This window comes from Muntiacus reevesi, chromosome 1 (genome assembly GCF_963930625.1).
Source record: "Muntiacus reevesi chromosome 1, mMunRee1.1, whole genome shotgun sequence".
Taxonomy (NCBI): Eukaryota; Metazoa; Chordata; class Mammalia; order Artiodactyla; family Cervidae; genus Muntiacus; species Muntiacus reevesi.
In genome coordinates, this window is record NC_089249.1 from 9,407,616 (window position 1) to 9,425,226 (window position 17,611).

Sequence of the window (17,611 nt, forward strand, 5' to 3'; positions counted from 1 at the left end):
AGGGAATACTCAGAACTATTCCACCACCATTCGGTAGATGAGACAACAGACTGACTCTTAGGAAAATGTCTCCAGTCTTATAGATTGCGGTGTTTGCTTGTTTTTTGGTCATCTCAGAATTTTTATTACCTCAGACACCGAAGTAACTAAGAATTTTCAGCTTGAATTATGTGAATCCCCACTAGTGAATCAGTTCTTAACAATAGTTTCAGTAGTTATTATTTATTTAATGCAACAAGAATTTTTAAGCACAAAATTTATAAAAATATAAAAGGGTCTAAGGTTCTTTTCTTCTAGGAATATGCAATTCTATGTGTGTGTGTGTGTGTGTGTGTGTGTGTGTGTGTGTGTGTGTATTTGAGATATATACAAATATAAGAAAATTAAGTGCCAAAGTTTTTACAAGTTCCAGAAAAGAAATAAAACTTGAGGAGTTGGAGATGTTTGGGAGGAATTTCTTCCATAATTTCTCTTGGGGTTAATACTTAAAGAAGTGAATGCCTATGGGAGTGGGTGTGTGTGTGTATGAAAGTGAATAAGAGAGAGACAGAGAGAGAATGGATGAACATGAGCATCCATTTCTTCCTGCTGTCTCTAGATCTAGTTGGAACACAGGCAGCATCCCGTGTCTGGAGTGATTCCCTCAACGACCTGTTTGCTAAACATATCTATTAATTCCTCAAAATTAAACTCAAGCATCATGTACCTATCCAGAAAACTTTCCATAGCTTCCGTGTACTTAGTCCTCCCCTCCTCTTGTAGCAGATTTTTTCACATAGTAGTTTAGTTTTTGTCATATCTGTCTCTGTCCAAAGTGTAGGTAGAACTGCTTGAGGCAGGAACCAGGTCTTATCCGTTTTTCACCCCCATCTCAACCTAGCATAGAGCCAAAATGAACTGATTGGATGAATAAGAAATTCATTGATGATCATCTGGGCATGTGGGTGTCTGCAGACCTTATGCATCTGCAGTTGCCCTAATTGTCATTTAGCTCCAAAGCCCTATGTGGCTTCCCTGGTGGCTCAGACGGTAAAGAATCGCCCTGCAGTGCAGGAGACCCGAGTTTGATCCCTGCGTCGGGAAGATTCCTTGGAGAAGGGAATGGATACCCATGCCAGTATTCTTGCCTGGAGAATTCCATGCACAGAGGAGCCTGTTGGGCTACAGTCCATGGAGTCACAAAGAGTCAGACACGACTGAGTGACTGACACACACACTATTGGAAATGCTAAGGTCTTTGGGTTGTAAGGTGGATTATTACTTTGTATTACATCAGTAGCACTTAGAAAAGTGTTCTGTTGAAAGTAAACACCATAAATGCTGATAGATGATAACGTAATTGAGTCCCAGAGGACAAAGCCCGGGAAACCAATTATCTATGCCTCTGTTGTTCAGTCACTAAGTTGTGTCTGACTCTTTGTGACCCAATGGACTGAAGCATGCCAGGAGTCCCTGTCCTTCACTATCTCCCAGAGTTTGCTCAGATTTATGTCCATTGAGTTGGTGATGCTACTTCATCCTCTGCCACCCTCTTCTCCTTTTGCCTTCACTCTTTCCCAGCATCAGAGTCTATTCCAATGAATCAGCTCTTTGCATCAGGTGGCCAAAGTATTGGAGCTTCAGCTTCAGCAGCAGTCCCTCCAATGAAGGAAGGAAAAAGCCAGGAAAAGCAAACTTCTATACACTTACTATAATAATCTATGGTACATTTGTGGAGATAACTTCACATTCAACAATTCCTATAATATATTTACCTCTTAGTATTAGAAAATTATAAATACAGTTCTTTCCCACCCAGCAGTAGCCTTTAAATAGAGAAGGAGCTGAGGTTTAAAACTGATGATGCATTGAATAAAAAGCTTTTAACCTGCTATAATTCTGTGATTCATAAATTATAACCTTAAAAATCATTCAAAGTGTATCTATTTAGCACTCTTGAACACATGAAAGAAGGAATCTGGTGGCTTCTTGAGTACTCATTTCCTCTGATAAGAGCAGTAGTTATCTGTTAACTAACAAAATAAAACACCCCCCTTCCCCCTCAAAAAAAAAAAAAAAAAAAAAACCAAGCTCAATATCTCTTTACTAAAATAGAAGATGCTAGAAAAATGGTCAGCCACTTTTCTAAAGGTGGAAGGTGGATTCCTAAGTAAAGTGTTCACTGTGAGTCCACAAAAGATCAAACATCAAATTTGAACCTGAAAGATGGAAATTTAAACTCCCATTGACCACCAACAGAAAATAACCAAAAAGAAATACCATGTGATGAAAAACTGCTTAGCTTAGGGGTGGGAGAACAGTAACTCAGTTCTAGTTTAGCTACTCCACTGAAAAAGACTCCAGGCGTCTTCTTGGATTTGAAGCATTTGACTCACTCGTTATAGCCTGAAGGGCAAAGTGATGGATGAAATTGATAACTAGACTGATGGTACGAGCTGTATTTCAAGTGATGGTTATTACAAGTGGGAAAAGTAGCATATCCATCTGCTTGAACAAGCTAAGCAAATACTCTTGGTCACACTTTGCTTGGAGTGTTATGAGCTATCCCCAATCTTGACACAACAAAGGAGTTTTTAAGGTGCATAGAAATGGTTTCTTAATTTATCTGCCTCCTCTTCCAGGAACTTTATTGTGATTTCCTGAGCAGAAGAGAACTTCCCTTCCATTTAATGCTCAAAGCTTGTATTTTTACTTCTATTACAGTTTGTTCATGCTCTGTTTTTATGAAAATCACTCGGATATTGGGTTGACTTTCTTTGCTAGATGGCAATCTCCTTGAAGGCAGATACTATATAACTTCATCTTTTTTTCTCCTTCCACTGTGTCTGAGACATAAGTAGGTGCTCAAGGCATTTGCAGACAGAAACTGAACAGAGACTTCTCACTTGACTGCTATTGATCAAAAGTAAGAAGTGTAGCCAAATTATATCCAGCTTTTAAACTAGAATTTAATTCAACTGTACAGGAAAGGTGGGGGATAATGGCTCTTCACATTTGTGGGTATATTGTTTAGGAGCGCTCATGTAAATTTACTTAGTTCTGCTTTTTTTAATGAAATCATAACGTCTTCAACAATTTCATGGAGCCACACGGTCATGGTCTGAACATGAAGCTTCTCAGTGTCCTTCTATTCCATTCTGGGCCACCCACATTTACTGAGCCTTTGCTGTCTGAAGTACTGTCTCCTCCATTCTTCTCCCACTTTCCACTTAGCTCTGGGGATTGATTACATTACCTCTAAGAGGTGCAGACAGGAAGCCCTCTTGTTATTATGCTTATTCATTTAATTTCTTAGATAAGAAGGCCCCACTTATGATTTTAAATACCTTCTCTCTTAGCTCCTGATAGGTTAAATAATCATCTTAAAGGTATTAAAAATTAATTTAGTGGATGATGATCAGAATTTAAAGTTTTGCCCTTATTTAAAACGTGAATAATCTGCCTTGTGAGAAATGGAAATGGAAAGGTCACTATTCCAATGTAGTCATGGACATTTTTAGTCGTAGACTATCTCATATCAGTGATTGAGTTCCTTTCTGTTGCTTTTTGGCCCCAGGCAAATTTGGCCCCCTCCAATTTTATTAAGTTTTGCTAATTTAGTGAGCACTTACTGAACAAATACAAGTGGCTAGGACCAATATTAACTTAGTCCTTCTAAGTGACAGGCGCTTCATGCACATTTTTAAATTTATAATTCAAAGTAAGTTAATGTGGTAGGTTCTACTGTTATTATCTCCATTTTACAGGTAAGGAAACAGAATTATAGAATTTAAGTAATATGTCCAACATGACACAAGTAGTAGGTGGTTAGCCTAGAACTAAGTTAGGTTAGTAAAAGCTCAAGAAAATTCCTTTTGGTAAAATTCTAAGTTCCTTGAAGGCAACTTAAAGGGATTATCCACTTAGTATCCTCATCGTGCCTTGAAGTATAGCATTTAGACAATATAGTTAAGAACCTCAGTTAAGCTGCCTGAGTCTGAATCCTAGTTTATCGATCTAAAACAGCATTCATACATTTTTGTCACTCTGTCTATTCCCTTACTACCTTAGAGGGCATCTTTTGACTATTCTTTGTTTGCATAATGAGCTGTGAAGGAGAATGACCTTGTAGGTCCTGTTTCCTAACACCAAATGCTCCACATCTAGTACAGTGCCTGGTGTGTGGTAGGTATTTCATAAAATATCTATTAAAGGAATAAGTAAAAAGAGATTCACTTTGTTTATAGTTTATACCTGATATAATAAATTTTAGACATAAAAATGGATGAAGGAACCTCACTTTTTTCTTGGTTCACCTTTAATCTTTTTTTTGGAAATCAGCTTAAAAATTTTTTTTAATTTTATATTGGAGTATAGCTAACTAACAAAGTTGTGACAGTTTCAGGTGGATAGAAAAGGGACTTAGTTATGCATGCATCCATTCACCTTCAATCTTCTTTTAAAAATTTATTTCGTAAACATGAATACAGCACATATGATGTACCTGGTTCCATTTTAAGTGCTTTACAAATATTGACTCATTTAATACTCAACACACCTCTATGGGTCAGATAAAATCAAACTCAGGGAGTTCTGGCCATGTTCCCAACTATTACACCATGCTGTTTCCTGGCTTAATCCTATAAAAATGTCATCTCCATGTAGTTTAATGCTCTGAAGATGTGTCTTAGAGAGTGCCCTTTCACCTCGTCTATCTTTCCTTCCTCTCTACCCAGATTAAAGAGGAAAACAAGATTATGTTAGCTGTTTTGCTTTATTTCATTATGCCTTTCCCCCCCCTTTGACACAGCGATTCCTGCTGCTAGCGAAGCTTCTCTAAGGCCACCTACAAGAGCAAACAGGCGGGCTGGCCCTCAGAAGCTGCAAGGCAACTGACTCGCTCTACGTCTGCCTCCCTCCTTTTTCAAGTCTGTCTCCTTCCCGCTTTTCTTGGGCTTTTGGATCCCTGCCACGGCCCTGCGCTCCCAGGCCTAAGAAGGAAGTTTAGTGGACTACAGAAATGGCAAAAATGGCCTTCTTAGCCTGAAATTTGAAACACAATTTTATAAACAATTCCTTTTCGTGTTTAGTCCCTTGGTTCTTTCTTGCACTTTTACAGTTTCTCTCACAAATACATAGTCATCTTCAGAGACTTGGGTATAATAAAGGATCACCCAGGAGCTAACTGGCGTGAGGACAGACACCTGGCTTTAGTTCCAGCTCTGTTGCTGAGGGACACTCTGCCTTGAGGCCAGCCATTTAACATGACCTATGCTTATCCTCACCTGTGAAAGGATTCAGGCCAGAGGCTGAGCTGGATATATATATGTTTTAATAGAACACAACGTGGTTTTTTATCTGGACCATTTCTCAAGTCCTTTATGAATGTGTTACCATATTGCTTCTGTTGTCTGTGTTGTGGTTTTGCGGCCATGAAGCATGTGGGATCTTAGCTCTGCAGTCAGGGGTCCAACTCTCACCCCTGTACTGGAAGGTGAAGTCTTGACTGCTAGACCACTAGGGAAGCCCTGAGCTGGATAGCTTAAGGTCCTTTGCTGCCTTAAACTGGGATTTTCTTGGGAGAATTACACGAGGAAGAGAAAGTGCTCAGATGTCTAAATTCCTTTACTCTTATTGCTGATTTTAGTGTCACTCCAAGGGAGCCGTTATTTTTTATTAAATGAGGATGAACTTCTCAAAGTTGAAGGATGACAGCAGCTGGGGATGGTGATAGATCAGAACCTTTTACTTGCAGAATTCCTCCCATAGTTCTCTGTGACAACCATGGGGGGTAATGAGTACAATGATAGTTCAGTTCTCTGGTCTAAATAATAAACTATTCCAAGATAAATTCACTTAAAATAAAACATTGAAAATCCTCCATCTTTAGCTCAGGAAGAATGCTGCAGTCACCTTTGCTTTCTGAGATGGCATAAAAACCTTGAAACAGAGCGTCCATCAGTGAGCTGGGACTCGACTGCTCTCATGTCTGGTAGGTGTTTAGATATCTATCTAGCTCAAACAGTTATAGCTACTTTATACTTTGTGTGTAGTGGGCTTTCTCATTTCAAAAGGTTCAAAGAACTTTATAAATAATGGTCATTCCCTCTCCCAATGTATTCCTGAGTAATAGACTGGTTATCCACTTATAAACAGAAAGCATGAGGCATGGTGGAGAAGGTCCGTGGAAGACAATGTAGGCCATCGTTGTGGGTGTTATATTCATGAAGGACCTGCCTTACTTCTTTGTAAAACATTTAAATGTAAAGGTGCCAAGCTGGGGAATGTCCTAACCTGGGGGTCCTATCCTGACCTGTTCAGGACTGACTTCTAATCTGCACTCTGTTTGTCTCAGTCCAATCTAGCAAATATTAACTGAGCATTACTATGACCAGGTGCTCCATGCTTACAAAATGAAAATGAATATGACAAAGATCCTGATCTTGAGCGAAAGAGAAAAACTAGTCAATAGGCAGTCTTATCAGGTGTAATGGGAGCACAGGAGATTAAATTAGCATGCTATCCCAGATAAAGGATGTCACAAAAGGCTTCTCCAAGGAATAAATCTTAAGGAATGAACACTTGTGCGAAGAAAGGCAGCAGTCAAGGTGCAGAAAGAAAAAGGTGTTTTTAACACAGAATGACTAGATTCTTAAGAATTCCATTAGTATTTCCTGGGAAGGGAGACTGTATTTCTTGGCTTGGTTTAGTGACAGTCATGAAACCCAGCTCTGGTGCATCAAATGCAGACTAAAATAAATGATGCACTTCCAAGCCTGGCAACAGAACACCCTGTGTTATTGTCTATGTTCCTCTCCCACCTCCCCTTATGGTAGCTCTCAAAGAACTCCAAGATGGGAGAGCCACATCACAGAATAAGCCTGGATCCCCGAGGTTCTGCTCAGAGAACGCTGCCTAACCCATCACTGATTTAGTATGAGTAAGAAATACGTTTCGTAGTGTGAAGTCACTATTAACAGTACTGTTAATAGTGTTAACAGTGGCTTGAGTTCATTATCTGATTGTATAGGCTAAGAAATAACAAGATAGATCTGAATGACTTGCTGTCACTTCAAAATTTATTTTATTTACTCCAAATGACCTAAGTTTTTAAACTTAAGATGAACTATTCTTTCTTCCTTCTCTCAATGGCACCAATATCTCTCCTGAAAAAGAATTGATCTTTTACTCTGATCTAAGTGAGCATATCTCTCTGCCCCAGAGCCACAAGACATTTATAGAACTGGATAGATCTTGAAGATACTCTAGAAACACCACAGCTTCACCAAGGACCAGACCTACTGGAGGCAGAATATCTTATGCCCTCAGTTAGACCATGGGTTTAAATCATGTATTCACTTTATATTAGGGTTACCATGCTAACAGTGCACATATGTGTGTGGGATTTTGAGAGCATATCTTTAACTGAATATCCACAGGGTGGTAGGTCAACATTGAGTGGCATGATTAAGACACTGGCCATTGAAAAGAAAGAAATACAAGACAAAAGGAGGAGGGTGTATGGAGAGAGAGTATGGTACAGGAGAATGAAGTTACCCTGTCAGAAGGTACAACAATAGAATTTATGTCTGGAGCCTATGTTTCGTCGTTGCCCTTCTGAAAAACAGCAGCAGCAATAGGAATGAGTTTCTATCATTTTTCTAAGTGACAAGGAAATAAGACTGAAATTTCCTTTCTGAAGTTATTAAGATCTTACATTGGTTGTTCACTTTCCCCCTAAAGCTTGAACACACGTTCATCAACCATCAAGACTAGAATCAACAAACATTTGAATTTCAAGCACTTTGATAGAACTAGAGTCTTTAAGAGCAGAATGGTGGGCAGGAAGCCAAGGTGAGATAATAACACATTTGCAATGCTCTTTCGAACTCTGAAATAATCAGGGATTCTCTGATATAAAGTCATATTAAGACTTTAATTTTTGGAGACATTCTCTTCCCCTATGACACAGAAGTAGCAAAGTCACAGCTATAACTAAATAACCTCAGATATGCAGACGACGCCACCCTTATGGCAGAAAGTAAAGAGGAACTAAAAAGCCTCTTGATGAAAGTGAAAGAGGAGAGTGAAAAAGCTGGCTTAAAGCCCAACATTCAGAAAACTAAGATCATGGCATCTGGTCCCATCACTTCATGGTAAATAGATGGGGAAACAGTGGAAACAGTGTCAGACTTTATTTTTTGGGGCTCCAAAATCACTGCAGATGGTGATTGCAGCCATGAAATTAAAAAAACGCTTACTCCTTGGAAGGAAAGTTATGACCTACCTAGATAGCATATTTAGAAGCAGAGACATTACTTTGCCAACAAGGGTCCATCTAGTCAAGGCTATGGTTTTTCCAGTGGTCATGTATGGATGTGAGAGTTGGACTATAAAGAAAGCTGAGCACCGAAGAATTGATGCTTTTGAACTGTGGTGTTGGAGAAGACACTTGAGAGTCCCTTGGACTGCAAGGAGATCAGTCCTGGGTGTTCATTGGAAGGACTGATGCTGAAGCTGAAACTCCAAAACTTTGGCCACCTGATGCAAAGCATTGACTCATTGGAAAAGACCCTGAAGCTGGGAAAGATTGAAGGCAGGAGGAGAAGGGGACGACAGAGGATGAGATGGTTGGATGGCATCACCGACTCGATGGACATGGGTTTGAGTAAACTCCGGGAGTTGGTGATGGACAGGGAGGCCTGGGTGGCAAAGAGTTGGACACAACTGAGTGACTGAACTGAACTGAATGCTTTGCTTAATTGATAAAGTGGAAAGGAGACTTTTTTTTTTGAGTGGGGAGGTAGGGTTTGTGTTCTCCAGTTTGCCACAACTTCCACTACTATTTATTGTCTTGAAACCATCACAATATTGTAAAGTAATTATCTTCTAATTAAAAACAAAAATTTTAAATTAAAGTGTTGGAGTTCTTAGTCCTTGGCAGTATCTCTGTATTCCAAGGTTTTTTTGGTCAACTGTTGCCTGCATTTATTTGTTCCGATGAGGTCTAAAGTTCAATGATCCCTTTTACTTTCCAGCTTTGATAGTTTTTTAAAAAAATGCATTTAATTTGCTAATATCCTTTAAGTATTGTCCAAGAGAGTCTGACCAATTCATTTCCTTAATATAAATGGAAGTATGCTCTGTTCAATAATGCTGCTAAGTCACTTCAGTCGTGTCTGACTCTGTGTGACCCCATAGACGGCAGCCCACCAGGCTCCCCCATCCCTGGGAGTCTCCAGGCAAGAACCCTGGAGTGGGCTGCCATTTCCTTCTCCAGTTCAATAATGAGGCACCAACAAAGACTGAACATGTTTTTTTAAAATTTGTAATGTTTTATAAGATTACTGATTTGTATATATCACTTAGATGAGTGGCATTCAGATCATGAAGTTTTAAGTGCAATTGGCAAATCTCCAAGGTCTCTAATTTCTGTATGATTGTATCCTATACGGATGTGAGAGTTGGACAATAAAAAAAGCTGAGGGCTGAAGAATTGATACCTTTGAACTGTGGTACTGGAGAAGACTCTTGAGAGTCTCTTGGACAGCAAGGCAATAAACCAGTCAATCCTAAAGGAAATCAACTCTGAATATTCACTGGAAGGACTGATGCTGAAGCTGAGGCTCTAATACTTTAGCCACCTGATGCCAAGAGCTGACTCACTGGAAAAGACCCTGGTGCTGGGAAAGACTCAAAACAGGAGGAGAAAGGGACAACAGAGGATGGGATGGTTGGTGGCATCACCAACTCGATGGACATGAGTTTGAGCAGGTTCTGGGAGCTGGTGATGGGCAGGGAAGCCTGGCGTGCTGCAGTCCATGGGGTCACAAAGAGTCGGACATGACTGAGCGACTGAACAGCAAGAGCAGACCTGAGACATATGCCTTTTTTGAATGGTGATTACTAAATCACTAAATCATTCTAACTCATCTAAATCATCTAACTGTGAATACCATAGTACCATGAAGATGGCTCATGGAAATAAAAAATGCGCTTTGTTGTTGTTGTAACCATGTAATAGTTATTCCATTTTGACTGCAAATGCAGACAAGGACTGTAAAGTGGATCATGATAAGGTGTATCTGTAGCAGGCATACTTCTGAGATGGCCCCAGTGATTCCACCTCTTGTTATTCACATTCTTGTGTAAACACCTCTACTTATGTCTGGGCTGGATTTGTGGTTTGATTATAATGAACAGAAAAGGCAAAAGGATGGGATGTTACAGAAGACTGATATTTCCATCTTGCTGGCACTTTCCTGTCCTCTCATTTGCTTGTGCTGTTGAAACTAGCTTCATGTTGTGAGATTCTTTACAAAGGGGCCCATGTGACAAGAAACTGAGGGATGCCTTCAGCCAACAGCTTGTGAGGAACTGAAGCCTCAGTCCAAAACCCCCAAACATCAGAATCCTGCCTAAAACCAATGAGTGAGGTAGGAAGTGAATTCTTCCCAGTGGAGTCTCAAGATGACTCTAGTCTGTGAAAGACCCAGAACCAGAAGACCCAGCTAAGTGTTAGTCGCTCAGTCGTGTCTGACTCTTTGTGACCCCATGGACAGCAGTCCGCCAGGCTCCTCTGTCCATGGACTTCTCCAGGCAAGAATACTGCAGTGGGTTGCCATTTCCTTCTCCTGGGGATCTTCCCAACCCAGGGATCAAACCCCAGTCTCCTGTATTGCAGGCAGATTCTTTACCATCTGAGCCACCAGGGAAACTCTAAGCTGCTCTTAGATCCCCACTCCACAGAAATATAGAGATGATAAATGTTGTAATATGCCTCTAAGACTGAGGTAACTTGTTATATAGCAAGAGATACCTTACAGAGAATCTCACTTCTTCATTGGAGTAAGAGATAACTCTGTTGTTGTTTTTTTAAAAAACAAAGTCTCAGACTGAGGACGGGGAAGGTGGTAATTCATCTGGTCAGAGGTGTTCAGTGCCATTTGGTGAAAATATTGAAACTAAGGAGCCCAGCAAATACTGGTCAAGTTGAACTGAACTTAGACAAAAAAGCAGCTACATTCCAGGTGCTCGTTATGCACTAAAACGGAAGTAGGGTAGCAATGAGCAAAACAATGAATATCAGAAACTGTGCTATGATCAAGAGTCCTGAGATAATTACCTTTGCTAGTCATCAAATATTTTAAGTTTGAGATTTGAGGAATGCCCATGTTTAACTGAGAATGAGCAGGCAAGGAGAGAGAGCGACAGAGGGGCAGGAAGATGCCTGGATATCGTGGAGGCCAAAAGACGATGATGCTGACGGCTGACAAGAGTATCAGAGCCTGCTGAAGGCAAGGTGAGGTGGAAGTGGCTTGTGGAATTTCTGTTCTTCTGGTCATTAGTGACTTTAGCAATGGTGGTGTGGGGTGACAGCAAAGAAACTAGTTAGATCCAAATGGGGATAGGGAGTGTAGACAATGATAAAGTAATTCCAGAAGATATTATAAAAGAGGAAAATATAAGAAAAAAACATTGAAAAGTGAAGTGAGCGTGTGATATAAAAGTTGCTAGCATGCTGACACACATTTTCAATTCAGGAGGAGAGATAAAGAGCAGATACACTATGGTTCTTGACATGAAATTCTGCAAACCTTTAAAATGATAATCCTTTGAATTCCTGACCTGTAGGTGTTATATTGTCAAAGGACAAAAGAGATTATGCCCTTACAAAAGGATTTTAGAGGATTATCCACAGACTGGGTAACAGAATTCTTACCTGGGAAAAGGTAAATGATATGTTGCAAATAAGTAATTAGATAATTTCCCTGTGTCCAGAGGACGGAAAAAGCTCAACATGCTTAAAGATTCTAAGAGAGTACAAAAGAAGCCATCTTCTCATAGAACTTGTGATATGTGTCCTTTCTTAAAATGAGTGAAGGGTAAGAGTTCCAGGAAGCTTTCAGACCTAAGGAAACACTAACTAAGTTGGACTTGGTGAGGGAAGTAGATGCTGGGTGAAAATGGATAAAGTAAACTTTGCGCCTAAAGGTCAGGCACTGTAAAAGACACAGAGAAAGAATGGATGGAAAAAAGGAATTGATGTGAGTACTCTTCTAAAGATGTCTATGCTTAGAATACATGGAACGTATTCTATGTGTTCAGCCTATCAAATGGACTGGAGAACATTCAGACCTATGCACAAGTAATTACTTCAATATGAAGAAGGAGATACTATAGAAAAAACAACATTACAAAAAGAATAGACTTTGTCTTTGAAACTTGAGACAATACAAATAAAGCATAAAAAAAAATTCACTGAACTGTGATAACAGATCAAAACTGCACTTAGCAAACCACCTTTTCTCTGTTTAGGAACAATCTCTCTAAAACACAATATGTTAATTAAAGGATCTCAGGTAGCAATCATGGAATAGTTCTCATGACAGATGAAGAACATAGATATCCTGAGGACTAAAATTGCACAAACAAAATGAAGAGACAGTTTGCCCACTTTTTGGCAGTGCAAAGTTAGAGGGAACGCAAATGAATGTGTTGTCAGTTGAATTACACTATTAACCACCTAAAAATTGGGTTCATTGTCTAAGAAGGCAAAGCATCAATTTGTAGCATTATAACATTTTATTTGTGCTGCTGAATATGTGTTTGGATGTTTTTATGCTTTTGAACTGTGGTGTTGAAGAAGACTCTTGAGAGTAGCTTGGACAGCAAGGAGATCAAACCAGTCCATCCTAAAGGAAATCAGTCCTGAATACTCACTGGAAGGACTGATGCTGAAGCTGAAACTCCAGTACTATGGCCACCTGATACGAAGAACTGATTCATTGGAAAGGACACTGATGCTGGGAAAGATTGATGGCAGGAGGAGAGGGGGTCAACAGAGGATGAGATGTTTGGATGGCATCACTGACTTGATGGACATAAGTTTGAGCCAACTCTGGGAGATGGTGATCGACAGGGAAGCCTGGGTGCTGCAGTCCACGGCATTGCAAAGGGTTGGACATGACTGAGTGACTGAACTGAACTGAACTGAACTGAACTCATTTGGGTGCATAATAAGTACTTCAGCATCAGCCTTTTGAAAGAAGTTTAATTTTGTGTTATTTCTATTATATTGTTCTCTCTGATGGGAATGATAATCTGCCTTATAAACACTTCATTTATTCTTCAAATAATTCTGAGTTCAGGTTCTTTCGTTTCTCAAGATGGCATGCACAGGATTATAGACATAGCTTAAAAACCGAGGTACTCTTTGATTAAAAAAATTATATTTGAATAACTTGTAAAAAATATTCATTCACTCAATCACTCATTCTTCACTCTTTTAAGTGCATGTATTGAGCTAAGCACAGTGGGAAGTTCAAGGATTGACGAGTCATTGCCTCTGCCCTCAGGATGCTTATAACACAGAAGTAGTATAATATTATTAGTACCTTCAGACAGAACAAGCATAAGGTCTTCAGATCTTAGGGAAAGAAAGAGTAAATTATTCTTTTATTTCACAAATTATTTTTTGATGTGCTAGGCACCATTCCAGGGACTGGATATGTAAAAGGAACAAGATAGGGTGCCAAGGGAAAAATAAGGTGCCAAGGCACCTTATTTTATTACTGTTGCATCCTGGGGATGAGATAAAAAATAAGGCAGAAAACAAGCAAACAAACAATATAACTTCAGGTGGCCAAAACTGCTATGAGGAAAACTGAAGCGGGACAACATGAGGGACAGTGATGGGGGCAAAGGGTGTGCTTTTGGGGGAACAAAACCTTCTGTGAGAAAGTGACGGCTGAATAGAGATTTGATGATGTAGGGAGCAAGCAGTTGAAGATATGAAGAAAAGGCTTTCCAGGCAGACAGACTGATACAGAAAGGCTTTGAGGCAAAAATGAGTTTGACATATTCTGGAAACAAAAAGAAAGTCACATGACTAGAGAATGGAAGAAAGACAGACTGAGAGATGAGGTCACACTAGTATGCGGGAAGAGGTCAGAACCTATTGATTTTCATAGGTCATGATGAAGATTCTAAGTGCCAAAGGGAATCCATTGTGGGTTTTAAGCAGGATGCGGCATGATCTGATTTACATTTCTGTCTGGGTGCAGTGTGGAAATCCAACTGTAAAGTGGTGAGAAAGGGACAGAGATTAGGCATCTATGCATTGTCCAGGTGAGAGGACCAATCAGAAACTGACTCAAGTAGTCTGACATAGACACAACAGGTTAGATTCTATTGTGGTAGTCTGATTAGACATGGTTGGTGTGGACTAGGGTAATAATTACTAAGGTGGTAAGAAGTGGTTCACTTCAGAAGTTTCACAAAAAAAGTGATTCTAATTAAAGATACAAAAGAAGCAAGGTGAACAATATGTTAATAAGAATTACTTCCAGATATAGTGCTAAGGACTTTTATTCTTTTCCTTTTAGTGTAGAAAACTGTATTATTAAAACTCCTGTGTATGCTTGACTTTCCTTGAATTTGCAAAAGTGGTAAGTTTCTATCAGTAGATACGTAGTTCACTGTCAGTTGGCAAATTTCATCTTGTCACTTCCTTAGAAACCATGGTTAATATTTATCTTTCCCATTCTGAGAAGGAGAAATTAAAGCCTCCTTAGAAAGGAAAAGCATAGAGGAGAATATAAATATATAATACATTCATATATTTAGATGCATCTTTTACTGTCATCTGCTACCCTGCCTCCAGTCTTGCTCCCTGAATCTTTCCCCAAGTGGATGACCCAACTTTAACATTCTCTCCTTCTAATTTCTCTTGTCTGCAGCCTCCAGAATTAACTGGCCTAAAGCAGTCTAGTCATGTCCATTCCCCTGTGCTCACAGAATAAATTTCAAATTCCTTAACCTGACACCAACCTGACCCAACTTACTTTTTCTGTTTCATTTCTGGCTCCACTCTCTAATTGTTTTAATCACATTGGATTTTTTCATCTTTTAAAAATTATTTTTTAAATTGTGATGAAACAACAAAACATAAAACCACATTAAACTGTCTTGAAGTATTATACATAATTTAGTAGCATTGAGTACATTCACATTATTGTGCAAATCTTATTAGATTTTAACTCACGAAGTATCACTGTTCCTCTAATGCTTCTGGCAGTTTGTTGACTGGACCATACCTCTATCTATGTGATTCCCGCTGGGCCCTGAAATGCCTTTCACTTTCTTTACCAATTAAAATCCTACATGTCTTACTGAGCACTGAAGACCAGTGCTCAGATCCCACCTCTTGTTTTAGGCTCCTGTGAAACCTTACCTAGAAACAGAAGGTCAACTCTGTTGCTAAGTAACATATTACTTAAAGTTAAAAGGATGCCTGGTTGGTAAATTGCATTTGAGCTGGGAGGATTTATACTTGAACTATAAATACCAGAAGGGAACGTGACACTTGCACTTTCCTGAGTAATGACTTGTGATTAGGCAAGTTCCATGCCCCTGGAGGCTAGGGCTGTGGAGTTGTTATAAGAGATACTGCCTCTAAGCGCAGGAAGCTTCTGTTCCAGGAACATTCTTCTACCCTCCCAATACTGATCTGTCTTCTTGCACCCAATCTGTCACCTGGGGGGTATGGACTGATTGTACTGCCATGAAGAATCCCACCACAGAAAAACTTGTAAGCTGCCCTGCTGGCCAGAGGCATTTCCTGTGTTACAGCTAATGAATCTGAATGTTTAATTGGACTAAGAAGACCTGCTTTGGCTTTGGGGAGTTGCATCAATATGCAGACATATTGTCCTAAGTATTAACACGCTTTGCACACCTGGACTTAAAATCACTGGGACTAAAGGTTAGGATAATAAATGCTGTCTTACCTTTGGAAGGAGCTGGATTGCCTGTAGAATTCTTTGTCGGTGCCCAGAATTAAGGATTCCAATTTCCAACAAATCCTGGTCTTCCATAACATTGCTTCCCTGAAACAAAACCAGAAATGTTATAAATGAAGTCATCCAGTTTTACTGGGCATAAATAATGGTTTTCTTAATACAGAGAAAAATAACCAACAAGTGATCTGATTTTTATTAACAAAACTATAGAGTCAATCTTCTGTAAGAGTGAGGTGAGAGGAGGTCACCTAGATGATTGAGTTGAAAGTTCTGGGAAAGTTTCTTTTACATCATAAATACTCTCAAGGCTTACTATTTATGGCTGGATTATCTGCATTGGGAATTCATTTCTGTGACTCAAAACCCTGTTCCTCTAAAAATATATATGCTTCTAGGAAGAGCTGCCATTTAAACTATCAGTGACCTATACGTTGATGTGAATGAACCAGTTTTTTTCCCCTCTGAAGACACATTTTGTAAGGAGAGCTAAAGGAAAAATTGAAGTATCCTAGGCAAGCTAAAAGAATAATTCATCTTAAATACTGAATGTCAGATGTCTGATCAAGGTATGAGGATACGACAATGAATAAGATGCAGATCCTTGCCCTCAACTGTTGATTCCTTCTAGTCCAGAGATGGAAGCAGATTTTTCAAAGGCAGTTAGGATGCTGTGAGTGTGCTAGCATGGTGACACGTGCTTGAGAATGCAGAGGGGACCTGGAGCGTCTTTTCAGCAGAGATGGTGTCTCATCAGACATCTGAAGTACAGTTCAGGTTCAGCACTCAAAATGCAAAGGACTAGGAGAAGTCACATGCAGTGCTGTGTGGGTAAGAAAGAACACAGTGTATTTGGAAGCATTAAGTTCTAGGATAAGTTGGAGACAGGAGCAAAACTTAAGGCTTAAAAGGCATTGAGAAGCCAGACGACATAGATATTGTATTAATTTCAATTTCATCTTGACCATAACAAGCCATGGACAGATTTTAAGAAAAGGAGTTACATGATGAGACCCCAAACTTAGAAAGATCAACTTGATTTCTGTGGCTGGGCCTGTTGGCTTACCTGTGAAATGATGGGGTTGAGCCACGTAACTTCCAAGGATCAGCCTAATCCTGCTTCTCTGATTTCAATGATTTTTTTGACCTCTGATTAATATTCTAACATGGAAGCTTATAAATTGCTTATTTTATCCTGAAATTTTAGTCTTTTGGAGCTTGTGAGCTAGAGTTTTCCTTTAAATTAAGGCATCTATAGGGAAGTTCAAGAACTCAGATCACTGCTTTTATGGACAAGTCAAACTCTATCTTACCAATGTGTAAAATAAAAACACTTAAGAATAGAAATTACAGAATATCTATTTATGGAGAGCAAAGGGTCCTGATGGATATTTAAAGCAAAAGGGAATGAACTGGAAAAGGGCAGTCATGAGAGCGTGGAGCTGTTAGGAAACAGAGGTTGTTCTTGAGATGGTGTGGGCTTAGGCTAAGATAGTGGTCATGGGAAACAGAAAGATGCGAGCAGATTGGAAAACCATCAAGAAGTTTGACTTGGTGACTGAATGCAGAGAATGACAGAGAAACGCAGAATACACACCAGTTCCAGGCTTCCTCAACAGGGCTGGAGAGTGATCTTTTCCTGAGATGGGGAGGAGGGGCCAGTCTAGCATGGTGCAAAGACTAATGTCTTTCCCTGGACAGGCACAGGATTGATGAATGTAAACAGTTTAGTATCGGACTGTGTTAAAAACTGACACAATTGGCTGTGCTTAGAAAGATTAAAGTCATTAGTATGGTACCATAGCTAGGGATTTAAAAACGGGCATTCACTG

At 39.6% G+C, this 17,611-nt stretch overlaps 1 protein-coding gene across 3 annotated transcripts in view; it reads right to left on the reverse strand.

The window, feature by feature from the left end:
- Nucleotides 1-17,611, reverse strand: part of ANKS1B (ankyrin repeat and sterile alpha motif domain containing 1B) — a 1,071,061-nt gene that overhangs the window by 321,371 nt on the left and 732,079 nt on the right. For all 3 annotated transcript variants that reach the window (XM_065937415.1, XM_065937407.1, XM_065937398.1), the window contains exon 16: nt 15,771-15,869. In XM_065937415.1, coding sequence (XP_065793487.1) covers nt 15,771-15,869 — 99 coding nt within the window. The remainder of the gene's footprint in view (nt 1-15,770; nt 15,870-17,611) is intronic.